General features: G+C 49.3%; 1 protein-coding gene across 1 annotated transcript in view; it reads left to right on the top strand.

Annotated features, from left to right (window-relative positions):
- Clec16a (C-type lectin domain family 16, member A) overlaps positions 1 to 16,764 on the top strand; it is a 133,744-nt gene that overhangs the window by 20,484 nt on the left and 96,496 nt on the right. Inside the window, exons 10-12 of the mRNA XM_013011211.1 lie at positions 7,105 to 7,336; positions 12,940 to 13,072; positions 15,398 to 15,498. Of these exons, the coding sequence (XP_012866665.1) occupies positions 7,105 to 7,336; positions 12,940 to 13,072; positions 15,398 to 15,498 (466 nt within the window). The remainder of the gene's footprint in view (positions 1 to 7,104; positions 7,337 to 12,939; positions 13,073 to 15,397; positions 15,499 to 16,764) is intronic.

The raw sequence follows: 16,764 nt of genomic DNA, 5'->3' as shown, positions 1-16,764 counted from the left end.
GTGGTTGACTGGGTGTTTATTGGGCTAAAAGTATTATTCCTCTGCAACTTCTTAAGCCAGCACTGCTAAATGAGTGCCAGGTCAGACCTCCCACATGCCCTCCCGTTCAGGAGACCTTGGACAAGGTACTTTACCCCACTTGGCAAGCATAGCAAGCCCGACTCTGGAGGCCATTGGTAAGGGTGTAGAGAAAATATATTTTGGCCCATCTGTAATCCCAGCTAATCAGGAAACAGGCAGAAAGATCTCAAGTTTGAGGTCAGCCCAGATGAAAGACAATGGCAAGATCTTTCCCTTTTCTCAAGGGCAAAAATAATCAAAGACCTGGGCAAGAGTTTGTATGACACTGGGAGCTAGTGAATCTTGGCTGTGATTCTAGATACTCAGGAGGCTGAGATCTGAGGATCCTGGTTCAAAGCCAGCCAAGGCAGGAAAGTCCGTGAGACTCTTACCTCCAATTAACCACCAGAAAACCGGAAGTGGCACTGTGATTCAAGTGGTAGAGTGCTGGCCTAGAGCTAAAGAACACAGGGACAATGCCTAGGCCCAGAGTTCAAGCCCCACAACTGACAAAAAAAAAAAAAAGAGTTTGTATGCCATCACTTGACAGGCAGCATTTGCCTGGCAGGTGCAATCACTGGGGGAGAGGGGAGAAGAGCAATCTACTCTTAAGTATCCAGAACCTGCCTGGTAGGTTGCTTGCTTCAGTTGCCAAATTGCCTATTTTCTGAATTGCCAAATATTATTTATGTATGTATTTATTTATTTTAGTGCTGGTACTGGGCTTGACCTGTCCTTTAGCTTCTTCACTCAAGGCTGGTGTTATACCACTTTAGCCACATTTCTACTTTTGGCTTCTTGGTGGGTAATTGGAAATAAGAGTCTAATAGACTTTTCTTTGGGGGCTGGTTTCAAACTGTGATCCTCAGATTTTAGCCTACTGAGTACTGGGATTACAGGTGTAAGCCATTGGTGCCCAGCAACACCTATTTATTTATTTATGTTTACTAAGATAGTATGGATTTGCATGCAACTGTAAGGAATGATGCAGAATCTGTGTCAGAGTTGGCCCATGGTGGCGTCTTGCAGGACCGTAGCTGGATACAGACTGGAGCAAAACCACAGTATAGGTCACTGGCTGCCTCTCAGCTGAACCTTTTCATCAGATGAAGGGTTCAGACATTTTCCTTTCTCCTGATGGCCTCTTGCAGGGATGGTCTCACCTCCACTATGGGACCCACAGTGGCTGTGGCAAATGCCTGAACTGAGATCTAGACTCTGGCCTGGAAGGAGCGGCTGTGGCTCAAGTGAAAGTGTCATTTGTCAGTTCCCTCCTTCCAGGGACAGCCTTTCCACTGCCATCAAAGATGCTTGTGTTCTGAGGCCTGCAGCTGAAATCCGGGAAGGGCTTGGACAAGGTGCTTGTCATCTGCAACTTGTTTGACAATAGTCCTGTATGATTTACCTTCCTTCCCTGTGAGTGAGAACAGTTCTCCTATTGTTTCCTGCCTGGCTCGGATGTGGTTGATCAAACTTGTTTTAAGTTTCTTGGTCTTTTTTAACCTACTTTCTCCTTCCTGTAATATGTAGATAAGTTACTGGTATTACTTCATTTTTACTAGCAGACTCTCACCAAACCAACCAAAATTGGAGAGAGAAGCAAAGAGGAGAGCAGAGTTACTCAGAAAGACTGTAATTTAGGGTTAAACTTAACACAGATCAGCATGGTCAGATAAGCATCTAATTGAAATTCATCTGTGCATTAAAATCATGTGGTTCCTGCTTAAAGGCAATTCTTGTTGCCAGCTTAATGTGGGACAGAGTGCTTCTTGTGGGGAAGCCTCAAGAAGCTAATATGGGAATGTTGTAAAATGGATATAGATTAAAATTTGGGGTTTGCATCATTCGTTACCTGTGGGTACTTTATTTTATTTTTACATTTTGTGCCAATACTGGGACTTGAACTCAGGGCCTGGATGCCATCCCTTAGTTTTTTTGCCTGAGGCTAGCACTGTACCACTTCAGCCACAGCTCTACTTCCGGCATTTTGCTGCTTAAGTGGATATAAGAGTCCATGAAATTTCTTGCCCAGGCTGGCTTCAAACTGTGATTCTCAAATCTCAGCTTCCTGAGTAGCTAAGGTTACAGGTATGAGCCTGCAGCACTCAGCTACTATTTGTATTTTTTATTTTTTTGGAGGCAGAGTCTTGCTATGTAACCCTGACTAACCTTGAACCTGAGACCTTCCTGCTTTCACCTTGAGTCCTGGGATTTCAGGCACGTGTCATCAAGCCTGTCAGGATCCTTTTCTATAGAGAAGTTTTTGTTTTGTTTTGTTTTGTTTTTCTGTCCCAGGACTCTAAAAGAGTTTCCTTGGTTTCTGTATTCGTGCCCACCTTCCCCCTGGCATATGTCTATAGTGCACCTGTGCTCAGAAGTCGGCTGGCACACCACTGAAGTGTGCCCCCTGCACTGGCTTTCCACCCACCCCCATGAGAGGTGGGGATGGCGTCATTGTGGGGCTTGCCAAGGTGCTCAGGAGCTGCCAGTGTGGGAATGACATCAGTTGGTGTGGTGGCTCTGAGTGCCTCTGGAGCTGCCTGCTCCAGGTCCTCGGTGGAGGGGGTGTGTCAGAGCCCATGCTTGGTGCTGTTTCACCTGCCACCATAGGAGGCAGCCTAGTACTCTGAGCCATTGAGGTGTCTCTGCTGCCCGCTGCTCATCTTCTAGGATCCCAGGGCTGAGTTGCCACCTCCAGGCCTCTGCCTTTCTTGTGCTCTTCTCCCCATGTGCTTGTGTTCATTCGTGCTCATGTTCACTTGTGCTTGTGTTTGCACGGGCTCATGTTGGCGGTGAGAGTTCCATGCTGGGCGTGCTGCTTATTCTGCACCTGGCACCCAGTGTGCATGTCATAGATGCTACTGTAACAGTAATCCCAGCCTCTGAGGCTGTGCAGTGCCCTCACCCGCCCAGTTTGAGGCCTTCCTCCCTTGGCTGCTGAGCCGGGGGCTGGACTGATGGAAACACACAGTGCTTCCCTTGGAGGCACCTCCAAGGCAAAGCTGTTGTCTCATCAGGGACAATAGCAGCGTTGGGTGACGTGGAACTTCACATACCGTGTGCCCTCTGTGCCTGCTGACTTACCCACCAGGCTTAATCCCAGGAAGTGCAGATCCATCACTGCTGGCTGGCTGGCTGGCAGCAGGTGGTATAAGGACTCAGGGACAGAAGGGCTTCCTGTCTCAGAGTACAGATGTTGACCTGGATGTGCCCGTTGCCTCTTGGGGTTCATTCTCAGTCCCCTCTCTGATGTGCTGTTGTGCATTCCGGATGTGTTTGGACTTTGTTTCACTGGCTCGTGTAACACGCCCCCATGCGTCACCCACGTTCGTCTGTCTGATGTCTGCTTGCCCTGTGGTGATCCCTCAGCAGAGCTGTGTGAACGCCAGGAGCCTGCGGAGCCTGGGAAGGTTTCTCCTCAGCCTGGTTTTTCTCGTCACGACGCTCCTGCCCATCCACGCAGATCCCCAGGGCCAAGCACTCTCCCCTTCCCTTTCCAGCCCACTGTGGCCACCAGTTTCTTTCTCCCTATTCCGGTTCTTTATTTGATTTTCCCCGAGGGGGTCTGCCTGGTGCCCTCAGGCCCTTTTTCCTGGTCTCTTAGCAGCCACTGCTTTCCTTCCTCCCCTAGGGAGGAGTTGAGAAGTCCGTGAGGGGAGCACAGGTGCACAGCACTGTCCCCCCCCCCCCCTCGGCTGCTCTGTCGTGAGCAGTGTCTTTTAATGGCTGGCTGGAGAGGCCACACAGTGGCCCAGTACCACACTGGCCTCCCAGAGGCTCACACTGCTGCGGCGGCTGCTGCCTGGGGAACTGGCCAGTACTTCTGTCCAAGGACACTGCCACTGTCACCAAGGACACCAGCTCCAGGTGACCCCATGAGCTGTGGTCTTAGCCTGAAAGAATGCTCCTGGGTTCTCAGAGGCCAGAATTACTCACCCCATGTTTCTGACAAGGTTGATGAACTGCTCTGGGGATTGGAGCTCTCTGATGGCCCGAGCCCTTTGTCTTTCTCTCAGTTCTGCCATTTATCCTGCACAGTGGAGCCCACATAGTTTAGGCAAGGATTTCTACACCATCTGTTGGACTTGTCTGTCTTCAAGGGTTGGTCTAGGTTTTCTGCGTTTGGCAGCTGGCTCTTGGCATGCCATGTGTTCAGATTCTCCAGGAGAAGGCAGTGATGGGGGAAGGGAGTCACTGTATCCTGCAGTCCTCCCTTGCTGGGTTGAGGTTGGGGGAGGAGCACACAGGGCTGCCTTCGGTCAGGATCCCAAGCGGGCTCTGATGGATATGTCTGTCAGGCATTGCGTGCTTGGCCTGCTTCTGATCCAGGTCCTGGTCACTGGCATCTGCAACGCGCCCTCCGCCTTTCCTGAGCAGCGCTCCCCCATCTCAATTTATCTGTCATCTTTGTGGTGGAATAGTCCAAAGTGGGTAAATAAAAATGAATGTTTGCATTTGGATGCTAATTCACCTCCCAATTGGGTTTTGTTGGGAGCACTATTGAAATTGATTTGTGTGCCTGAACATTCTCCACTTATTGGCAACATGCAGTGGCCCCCACAATATAATTGGTGACTCTTTGGGGGTAAATTCATAAGATAGATAATCTATATCAGGATAATGGAAAAGTTTATTCTAAAACTTTTTTTTCTTAATGACAAAATGATGTCTGAACATTATCCAGTCTGCAAAGAGAAGAGCACTACCATCAAAATCCTGCCCTAAACAATCAATTTCCTTTGTCTCTGCTCCTCTCTAAACACCGTCTTCGTGCATATATATATATATATTTTTTTTTCTTGTCCCAGCTCCTGGGATGACAAGCCTGTACCTCTGCATACAGAAGCTTGTAGTTAGACTTTAAAATGAGCACTAAATATGGAACTGAATCTCTGCTCCTGGAGAAACACTTATTTTTGTTTTTTAATTTTGGGCAATATAGCATGTCTATTTTAGGTTTGGAAGCAAAACTCCAAACCACCTGACTCCCTTCCTCTTGAGAACGATCACAATGCACTCAGAAATGGCTGGCTCCAGCCAGGCAGGGAACAATCAGATGCCAGTGTGGCTACCAGGCTGGTGGGCTCTGCTCCCCTCCCAGTACCGTGTCTGCCTGCTTTGCTCCAAGTAAAAAGAACCAACAGATTTCTGGGCCCTGTGCATTCCACTTGGATAGAGGAAAGTTGGGCCAGGCCTCTGCAGGGGAGACAGACTCCTGTGTATGTGTGTGAGGGGGAGTGGGGAGGGGAGGGTTTAGTGCGGAGGAAGCTGGTAAACACCCAGTGCTCCCTTGAGTACCCAGCTGGGAGAGTGTTCAAAAACAATGACTGGGCACTCAGGTCATCCAGGGCTCTCGAGCCTCTGCTCAGACTCTGATTTGGGAGAAGAAGAGAGGCTCCTGCACTCCGGGTTCTTTCCCTCCCCCATAGACGATGGGTACTGTTTCCATTGCCTTCCTGAGCAGATGGTGAGGACTACTGTGGTGGCCTGGCTGCTTTGAACCTGGGCTTTGAAGACAAGCAAACTTGGTCAGATTCTGGCTCTTGGGCTCAATAGCTACAGACTCTTCTGAGCCTGATTCTCTCAACTCTAAAATGGACCCATATTCTTATATATCAAGGCTGTAAGAAAGACAGAGGAATATGGGAAATGAACCCTAATAATGGGACTTTTCTTTGCTCTTTGAAGCCTCTCTGTTTAATAGGGAGAACATGGTTTGGAGTGAGCTGGTGTTTGCTCACTGCCAGTACTTACCTGGCTCCCCTTCTAAGGAGAGCTGGCATGGGAGGGACTGCATGCAGTGTGCCATGCAGTCATTCTTATCCCTTTAATAGCAAAGCATGCTGGTGTTCTCTTCCTGAACCAATGCACAGTTATTCCTACAATAGCTTATTTGTAGCTCAGTGGTAGACTGATTATCCAGCATTGAACTTTAGATCCTGAGTTCTTCCCTAAGACCACCACCTCAATCAATCAATCAACCAATAAAGAAAATGAACTTAATGTAAATTTAAAGTTAATGATAGCATTGATCCACAGTATGTGTGGACCTTTGACTGGTAGAATCATACAGTATGTGGTCTTTTACATCATCCATTAAAAGAAAACTCATTCCTGTTGTAGCATATGTGATTACTTAATTCATTTTGATTTTCAGGTAATACTCTTATGTGAAGAACACTCCATGTTTTTCTCTCATACTCAGATTGTTGTTACACAAGTGACAAAAGTTTTCATTTTTGGGGCAGGTAGTTGGGAGTGGAATTGCTGGGTCAGTACAGTAAGTCCATGTGCAATAAAGCATGTAAGACACTGCTTGACTTTTCCAGAGGAGCCAAACTGCTTTATACCACACACAGCAGCATATTTGACTAAGTTTTTGGCAATATGTATGTTCTTCAACAATGACAAATGTTTATTATTTTTTTTAAAGTTAAGTCTAACAGCAAAGCCAGACGTGCAGGTGGAATGTCAGTTTGGATCCCATCCACTCCCATCCTGGCTATGTTGACCTCAGAGCTTGGCTTCTGCACTGTAATGTGGGGACACTGGTGCTGCCTGGTTGGGTACTATAGATGTGCAGTGAGAGCTCTCTGGAAGAGCAAGAGCAGGAAACTAGTATTTGGGAGCACAGCTCTGGTGGATGAAAGACAACATTTTGGTTGCAGGACTGAGTGGTAAGGGTGGCTGGCGTGGGCACACCTGTAATCACAGCTACTCAGGAGGCTGAGATCTGAGGATTGAGGCTCAAAAGCTGCATAGGCAGAAAAGTCCAATTAGCTGCTACGAAGCTGGAAGTAGAGGTGTGGGTCAGGTGATAGAGTGCCAACCTTGAGTAAAAGAGCAAAGGGACAGCTGAGTTCAGAACTCAGCACTGGCATAAGAAGGGAGGGGGCAGCTGGTCATTTGATGGTGACAGTGATGTTGGTCATCTCAGCGCTAAGCCAGGGCCATGGTTTGAGCATGACTTCCCGGGCGGCCTCCTAGCATCCAGGGAGAGCCCTGCCTTCCACTTCATCTGTTGCTTTTCTTGGACTGTCCTAGACCAAGCCCAGCATCCGGTGCTTCATTAAACCCACCGAGACGCTTGAGCGGTCCCTTGAGATGAACAAGCACAAGGGCAAGAGGCGGGTGCAAAAAAGACCCAACTACAAAAATGTTGGGGAGGAAGAAGATGAGGAGAAAGGGCCCCCCGAGGATGGCCAGGAAGACTCCGAGAAGGCTAAAGGTACAGAGGGTGGTTCCAAAGGCATGAAGACGAGTGGGGAGCGTGAAGGTGAGTGCACCCAAGAACAGCACCCTGCACCCCGCCGCTGTAGCCACCGGCTGCCGTCTGTGTCCCCACGTGTACCCTGTGGGTGCTTCCGCTCGTGCCCGCTGCCCACCAGTGTACCTCACCTAGACAGCACAGCCATTCAGAGGCAGCTGGGGGCGGTCCAAGCAGGTCTAGGGCCAAACCTATCCTGGTCAGGTGGGGGCCTGGAGCAAGGCTTCCTGTCAGTATGAAGAGGGCCACAAGGGCCCCCACTTTGTGGTGCTCTGCAGAGAATTAATGAAAGAATACACCTGCTCTGCCCAGCACAGAGCTTGGCCTGTACTGCATGCTCTCTAGGTATTTATTATGCAACTACCTCTCATTATTACCGTCACCATCTTCACTCATCTTTATTGATAGGCACCCAGGCACTGTGGGAAGAGGCCCACATTTAATGAAATTACCTATTGGAACAGATCTGGCTTTCATGGAGTCAGGTGCACACAGTCCCCTGCTTCCCCCGTGTGTGAGGGAGGCACACTTGTGCAGCTTAGGCACACTAGGTTGGCAGGGCCCTTCCTTCCTTTTTTGCTCTGCCTGGGATCCACAGCCTCACATTCTGAAACGATACTGCCTGGACTAGATAGCATTTGTGCTGGCAGGAAATGTACTTGAACCAGCCAGATGCCCAAGTCATGGACCAGGCTAACAGCCACACACGGTACCTCTGGCTGCAGCTTGGGGCAGGGGGAATGGTGGTGGTGGTGGTGGTGGTGGTAGTGGTGGTGGTGGTGATGGTGGTAGTGGTGATGATGTGGCAAAGGGGCACCAAGCATACGTTGGAGGTCTAGCCACCCACAATGGGACAGGTGCACCCTCTCCTGAGCAGCCTGGCTATGGCCTGCGGGGCTGTGGGGCGCTAAGCTGGTAGTAGTGAGTCTGAAGCCTCATCGCAGGGCTTCTGAAGTTGAAGCACAGACTGGGGTACCCTTTGCCTCTAGACAAACCAGGACATGCCCCTGCTGTCCCCATTCTCAGGCCCTGTTTAGGATCTTCTTTTTGTCAGTCATTGGGCTTGAACTCAGGACCTGGGAGCTGTCCCTGAGCTTTTTCGCTCAAGGCTAGCACTCTACCACTTTGAGCCACAGCACCACTTCCGGGTTTCTGGTGATTAGGTGGAGATAGGAGTCTTACAGATTTTCTCTCCAGGGCTGGCTTTGAACTGTGATCCTCAGATCTCAGTCTTCTGAGTAACTGGGATTACAGGCATAAGCTAATGGTGCCTGGCTATTAGGATTTATTTCCTTAGCCCATGTCAGCAAATGCCATGCTTACATGTCAATAAATGTGACCAAGACTTGGTCCTGGTGCCTCATAGTCTCTTCTTGCTGCTGACTTCCCTAGCCTGCTTTGATTCCTGTTCAGTAAGCAGTAAGCATTTTGGCCTAGGAGCTCATTTTTGGCCTGAGCAACCTTTGCCAAAAGCTGTCCCTTTGGTGGGGAAGTTGAGGGACAAACACAAGATAGGCAAATCATACTCGTGTGCTTCTGCGAGTCATTTTATGGTGCTTCTTAACCAGGAAGAAAGGTGGTGTGTTTAAGCTCAATTTAGTCAGTGCGTGGCCACGCAGGGGGCAAAGTGGACAGCTTTACTTCATCTTGTACACTGTGTTCTTGTCCATTGTGTCTTGGAAAGATGTGCCTATTTTCATTCCAGCCCTTTTAAGGGCTGCTGTCTAGCCAGCCTTTAGCTGTGACTAACCGAAGCATGGACAGGGCAGGCTTGGCCCCAGAGGATCTCCAGTGAGCCCAGTGTCCCTGTCCCAGGATGCAGGGGCTGCGGGCCAGCTCAGCAAGGCTGCTGGGTTGGGATGGGCTCCCTGGTGCTGAGCCCTGCTTCCACTTGCAGGGGATGGGGCAGGGAGGCGGGTCATCCAGCTCCCAAAGCAGGGCCCTAGAATTTCCCAAGGGGCTTGTTTTTGGGCCTGTTGCTGACCTCAGAACTCAGACAAGCATGGCTTTCAGTGACACTCCCCCCCCCATCCTTGTCATTTCTTGAATATATTAATCAGTGTAAAACATGATGGGCCTGTCATCTTCCTACATGGCTCCACAGCTACGTACGCAGCCGTTGTGGGCCGCATGCTGCCAGGCAGCAGCACTGCATTTTGGAGCTTTCTGAAATATCTCTGATCTCTTGGCCTTAGGCTTGAGGTGCAATGGAGTGTTGTCTCCCCCACATCCCTCTAGCCCCCCACCTCCACCCCTGAGCTGTTCGTTCCTGTGTGGCTGTTAGCCACACCTGCATCAGGGCCCTGTGGCCGATCCTTTAATCATGTGAGGCGCCAGTATCAGAAGCCAGGGCATGGGTATCGAGCCACTGTGCTCTGGGTGCTCCCTCCTGGGAGACGCCAGGCACCTTCCCCCGTACTGTGTTGAAGTGAATGATATTCAGCCCGTTTGGGACAGACTCTTATGTAAAGAGGTGCTGGCACTAATCTTTCCCTACCTCTGCTACCTCCATTCCTGTAATACACTGTCTACTTAAAAAGATAAAGTGAGTCAGGCACTGGTGGCTCACACCTGTAATCCTAGTGACTCAGGAGGCCGAGATCTGAGGATCGCAGTTCGAAGCCATCCTGGTCAGAAAAGTCCCCATGAGACTCTTATCTCTAATTAACCACTCAAAAACTGGAAGTGGCACTGTGGCTCAAGTGGGAGAGTAGTAGCCTTGAACACAAAGAGGCTCAGGGATAGCACCCTGGCCCTGAGTTCAAAACCAACCAACCAAAAAAAAAAAAAAAAGAGTAAGCTGGGTGTAGTTGCACCAGCCTGTAATCCCTGCCCTTGAGAGACAGGAAGCATTCTGGGCTTGGTTATCAATCTATAGACTACCTACAGATTGACAGATATAGATATAGCTATCAAGACCCTATCTCAAAAGAAAAAAGAAAAACTTGGTCACAAGACAGTTTTGCAATGACCTGTATTGAATATGGCATTAATGTTTTGTGGGTTTTTTTTAAACAAATACAGCACCCAGAAATTACACCTCCTCCACATTTAAGCACAGACAAGAAAGTTGTGTGAGATGAGTGTGTGCCCCTAATCCATCTACTCCCATCCCTAGGGTGCAAAGAAATGTGCTCTCAGTCAGTCCCAAGAATAGGTGATTCATTCTGAAACCACAAAAATCACAGGGCCCTAAGTCTGCCGAAGTGGAATGTTAAAAGGAACAAGAGGGGTGTCAAAGCCTCTGTAACCAAAGAAGCGCAAGCTCCGCCCAGGAAGCAGACATGCCAGGGAGTGTGCAGTCTCCCACTCTGCTCGCCCTTCAGTCTGGAAGGACAGCCTCCTTTTGATTTACTTAGAGCCGTAACTTAATCAGCAGACCTGAGGCTAGAGATTGAATCTTTCAAACCAATTGGGATGGGCTTTTATTTTTTGCCTTTGGAATGAGTAGGTATTCATTGCTCAGCCTGAGCCTGACCTTCAGAGACTGTTCTTTATCTGGAATTCCAGCAAAGGTATGAGTAAAGTCAGCAGAGATTGAGGGATCCCTGGGAGTTTAGACCTCCCGCTTTGCTTTTGAACTCAGGGCTTTGCACTTGCTGGGCAGGTGCTCTACTTACTTGAGCCACACCCCCATTCCTTTTTGCTCTTATTCTTTCCAGTAAGGTCTTACTTTTTGCTGGGGCTAGCTTGACTATGATCCTCCTATTTAGTGATCCTCCTATTTATATTTCTTGCATAGCTGGAATGAAGTGCACACTCTTATGCCTCACTTTTTATATTGGTTGAATGGAGGTCTTTTTTTTTTTTTTTTTTTGTCGGTCATGGGGCTTGAACTCTGGGCCTGGGCACTGGCCCTGAGCTTTTCAGCTCAAGGCTAGCACTCTACCACTGAGTCACAGCACCACTTCCAGTTTCTGGTGGTTAAGTGGAGATGAATCTCATCAATAACTTTCCTGCCTGGGCTGGCTTTGAACTGCAATCCTCAGAGCTCAGCCTCCTGAGTAGCTAGGATTACAGGTGTGAGTCAATGGCGCTTGGCAGGGTCTTAAACTTTTTGCAGGCTATTCTTTTTTTGGGGGGGGGGTCCGGTCGTGGGGCCTGAACTCTGGGCCTGGGCACTGTCCCCCAGCTCTTCAGCTCAAGGCTAGCGCTCTACCACTTGAGCCACAGCACACCACTTCCGGCTTTTTTCTTTTTGCTTATGTGGGGCTGAGGAATCGAACCCAGGGCCTCAGGCATGCAAGGCAAGCGCTCCACCACTGAGCCACCTTCCCAGCCCTGCAGGCTATTCTTGAGACCCCGTTATTCCACTGTCAGCATTCCAAACAGCTAGGATTATAGGTGTGAACTATAGTATCTGGGTTTTCCACCCCCCTCTTTTCTTTAAAAAAAAGTCTCAACTACAATGAAATGGAACCTAGCCTCATATATCTTGAAACACCTGTCTGTATTCAGATTGAGGGACTTACTGTTGGGAAGTTGGAGTCTAAATCCTGGCCCTGTCCTTGACTAGCTGGGTGACTCAAGGCAAGTTCTCTTCCCTCTGCCTCATCTACCTGGAAGAAGGCCTTCCTGAGGTCCAGTCCTTGTGTTGGCATGATGAGAATCTCCACACTGCAGCATTTAGCTTAACATGAGAGCACCAAGTAGTAGCTGAGGCCCTCGGTGGAGGGCAGGACCCGTTTTTCTAGTAATGAGGGAGGTAAGTGTGTGTTTGTGAATGGTGGGAGAGGTGAAGGAGAGATGTGGGCTGTCAGCTTCTAGTGCCTGTAATCAGATGCAAAGACAGATTGAGGTAAACAAGGATGTATCCTCTGACAAATGCCTTGCCCAGAAACCCACTCCAGTTCAGTCTCCTGCAGTGTGGTAGGTGACTGTAATCTAAGGGCAGGAGCCTGCAAATCCCTAGCATATTCCATCCTTGCTGCATTACCCACACCTTGCAACTGGCTTCCAAAGCCAGTCACAGCCTGGCCACACCTGAGTTCCTGGCAGCTCCCGGCAGCTCCCTTCCCCTTCGCTTAAGTTCCTACAAAGGCTTCTCTCCTGCCTTCCCCTGCTGTCAGAGAAGACAGGACACCTAAATTTGGAGGTCATGCCTGTTGCTTCTCTGACCAAAGAGGAATCACATTTGAATGAATGGCATTCTAGGCTGGTCAAGGTGTGAAGGTGATTGCCTTCTGGAATGTAGCAAGGGCCCAAAGGTGATGTCCTTGACGGCTAGCAGGAGGTGTGGCTTTGCAAAGTGTAAACAGCTTCAGAATACTTCTGATGGATTTGTCTTATTAACCACACATCACGCCTTGTAAGCGACTTCAATCATTTGGGAAGGAAATATGGCACCCATAAAGTAAACTACCTTTTTAAAACCACGTATAATGCAAATGAAAGCAATTTGTGTTTTGTTGTCAAAGGCCGAACCACATGTCTAGACGTTGCCAAGATGAACAGCAAGTCTTGTTTCTCCCTCTGCGTGGCACTGGCATTTAGGTCCTGCTGTTGAACTTGACATGGCAGGAGCGGTTTCTGCGTGCTTCATCTTGCACATGAATCTGTAAATCTGGCTCTGTGCGGCTCTGAGTTTAGCCAGTCTCTACGTTTGCTTGCAGAGATCGAGATGGTGATCATGGAGCGGAGCAAGCTCTCAGAGCTGGCTGCCAGCACCTCGATGCAGGAGCAGAACACCACGGATGAGGAGAAGAGCGCAGCCGCCACCTGCTCTGAGAACGTGCAGTGGAGCAGGTAAGCTCTAGGGTAGAGTCGGTAGGCCTGCCAAATTGGGTTCTGCTCAGCCTCAGAGAGGACCACCTGTCAGCCGGCCATCAGCTGTTCCAGGGCCTCTTCATTCCAGGGCTGTTTCCTCACCTGTCATGTGTTCCACCTACACAGACCCCCACAGGGACCTCTCCTGTGGGAGCTCCCGAGTGTGCCCTAGTACCACCAAGGGCAGGAGGGGGAGAGAGAGAATGAGAATGTACATGCGAAATGCCATGTTTTGTTTTCCTGAGTCTGGTTTATTTCGCTTACTGTGAGGATAGCCAGTTCTATCCTTTTCCTGGGAATGATATAATTTCATTCTTCCTTATGTGAATAATATTCCATTGTGTATATGGACCACATTTTCTTTCTCCTTTTATTAGCTGATAGGTGGACACATAATCTGGTTCCATGGCGTGGCTGTAGGGAATAGTGCTGCTTTACACATGGGTGTTTAGGCGCCTCTGCCGCAGGCTGGCTTGTATTTCTTCAGATCTGTGTTCAGGAGTAGTATCATTGGATCATAAGGCAATTCTTAGTTTTTTGGGGAAATTCCACTCTGATTTCCATGGTGGCTACACTAGTTTACATTCCCATCAACAGTGTGGAAGCAGCGTCCCTCTTTCTCCTGCCCGCTCACTTGAATTACTTCTGTGTTATTGATGATGGCCATTCTGATTGGGCTGAGGCAGAATCTCAATGTAGATTTGATTCGCATATCCTTTACGGCTAAGAATGTTGAATATTTCTTCATGTGTTTATTGGCCATGTGAACTTCTTTTGAAAATTGCTCAGTTCATTTGCCCACTTATTATTGATGAGGCTATTTGTTCTCTTGGTGTTTGTTTTAGCTTTTTATATTTCCTTGTCAGATGGGTATTTTGTTCTGAGGGTACATTACGGAGTTGAGGATTCAGAGCGGTGTCCATCTCCACTGTTACTCCTCGTGGACAGCCCACACCACAGCGCTCTGTGCACCCTTCTGTGTGCCTGGGGGCACTCTCTGGCATGCTTTGCTTTCTTAGCCTCAACCTGGTTCTCAGAAGCAGCAGCCACAGATGACCACAGGATCTCAGCCTCCTTCTCTGTTCTGTGCATGTCCCACTAGCCTGTGTTGAGGTCTTTCCAGCCAGGTCTTGCCTGGAAGGGCAGCATTTGGGATGTGTGGTTTCTGATGCTGCCAGACAGTGTTTAGCTCTTAGCCACCAAGCTCTGGAGGTGAGACACCTTGCTATCGATTCTTATGGTCAAGGAACATTGGCCCAAGCAGCTGCCGGGCCATGACCTGTCAAAACATAACCGCGAAGTGACCTTGGAACATTAAAGCTAGCAGTGAGACAGCAGCTGCCAGGTCCTGGCCCTTCTCCCCTTCTCAGCGTCCAGCCTCCACCAAGTGACTGCCAGTCGGCCGCGCCCCTGAGTCTCCTCAGTCACCTGCCTGCTTCTGGTGCTTTCATACTTGGGAGACAGGTACTAGCCAGAGGGTTTGCAGCTAAGAGGAGGCCAAATCAGAATTAGGTCCCAAGCAGTCTGGCTCTAGGGTCCTTGATCTTCTTTGTCATTGTTTCTGTTTTTTGCTTGTTGTTGTTGTTGTTGTTTTCACAATACTGGGTTTTGAAGGACTTATACTTGCTAGATAGGCATTCTGCCAATCATGCCATACCTCCCTTCCTTCTTGATGTAGTTATTTTTCGTGTATGGCCTCTTATTGTTTTCCCCAGGCCAGCCTAGTCTGCAGTCATCCTGTTTTGACATCTTATCTAGCTAAGGTGATGACAGGCACCTTCCAGCATGCCCAACTTACTAGTTGGGATGAGGGTCTCTTAACTTTTTGTCCCCTGGTAGCCTTGAACTATGATCCTCCCACCAAGAGCTGGGACTTACAGGTATGAGCTATTATGTCTGGCCTTGGGGCCCACATTCTTAAACTTGCTTATGTTATTATTTCTGACTTATTATGTTGTTGTCTCACGCTGCCCTCTTTTGCTCATTCTCTTGTGGCACCCCTTTAAGTGATTATGTGTATCTACCTGTTCTTTGCCAGATGGCATGGGAGTGTGAAGAGCAAGGCTTTCATATTGTTGACCCCCCCTGAATAGATAAGTGATTGTTGAGTGAATATGTGATCTATTTCATTGGTCAGTTTCCCTCCATAGACATTTTCCATTTGTGTTAACTGCCCCTGTGCTAACTCTCTGAAGCACGGAGGCCTTGGAGCCCCAGCTGTGAAAAGCAAGGGCACCTGGAACAAGCAGGAGGGAGAGATATATACTTTGTACCAAGAGGCTCAGGCATGCTTCTCTCTTCCAGACCCTTCCTGGATATGGTGTACCATGCCCTGGACAGCCCTGATGATGACTACCATGCCCTCTTCGTGCTCTGCCTCCTCTACGCCATGTCTCATAACAAAGGTAGGTGTGCCTTTGCCCTATTCCACCAGGGACCCTGAGCTTGGGAGCCCCTGCCTCGGCTGTGTGCCGGGGCCGGGGGCGGGGTGGGGGGCACTCTGTGGCCTTCAGGTTGGACTTGTCACAGTGTCTCAAGTGAAGCCACAGGAATCAGTGGTGCAGGCAAGATGGGGAATGGATAGGAAGTAGCTGTGTGACCCAGAGAAGCTGGCTTCACACTGTGGCTTCTGACAACCCCACGCTCTCCGACTGACTCAGTCAGCGACCACCCTCCTAACATCAGAAGTGGAATCAGCCTGCGCGCAAACTTGGTGTTGCTATTTATACCTCGGTGCTCTTGCTGTGGGTTTGGGGCTGAAATAGACCTGACTGGAAGCGTAGCTTCCTCCCTGAAGACAGGGCTGCTCTCTGGCTTCCCCTGCTGTGGCCGTGTGGCCAGGAGTCAGCGCACCTTACAGTCACCAGGTCCCGTCACCCTCCCTGCCCACTCCGGGAAGCAGACTGGTGTTTGCCCTGCCTGGTTCCACTGCCAGTTATGGGATATCTGCCATCCCCTGGCAAGCGATGAGCCACAGTGCCAGTGTCATTACAGGCATTTTCCTTGAGCTGGCTGGGGGCGGGCAAGAGGGGGGGGCGGGGCTGTGGTACTGAGACAGCCTGTGGCTAGAGACATTAAAACGTACTCAGCACAGCTAAGTATTTACTCTTAAGTCATTGACCATGAAAATGAAGTTGATCCGCTCTAAAGAACATAGTGTGACACACTTCTTCCCTCCACCTGTGTCTCCTGCTGTCCTCATCAGAGCAGCTCATGCCATTTTCTCCTGTGGGAATAGCTTCTTTCAGTCTACTTTATTATTTTGAGATTCACCCATGTGTATATGTTCATTTTTTTCTATCATTGAGCCATATTTCATAGTCTGAACGCATCCAGCTCCTGTATCCAGCCACCTGTGCTTCTGTGAATGGGCTGTGGCCATCTCTAGATTTTCATCATTAGGGATAAAGCTGCTCTGAATATTGTATAGGGCTCTTTGTGTAGGCTCCTGGATCAGTATTTGTCACCTTTGTTGTCGGAAATCTCCTCTGGTTCTAAAAGACTGTCAGGTTGTTCCTGAGCGATGTACTGGATGTACTAGAGCTCACTGTTTGTAGGCCGTGTTCTCAGCCTGGGCTGCTAGACCAGCCCTACATGGTGATTGCTCAGTGCAGAGGATGTGTGCCTGGGGGCAGGGGTAGACCCTGCCCACAGGAGTGGGCCGGCTTCCT

This window comes from Dipodomys ordii, unplaced genomic scaffold, assembly GCF_000151885.1.
Source record: "Dipodomys ordii isolate 6190 unplaced genomic scaffold, Dord_2.0 Scaffold14, whole genome shotgun sequence".
Classification (NCBI taxonomy): domain Eukaryota; kingdom Metazoa; phylum Chordata; class Mammalia; order Rodentia; family Heteromyidae; genus Dipodomys; species Dipodomys ordii.
Note: the sequence above shows the minus strand (reverse complement) of the source record. Positions and strands in the feature narration are given on the sequence as shown.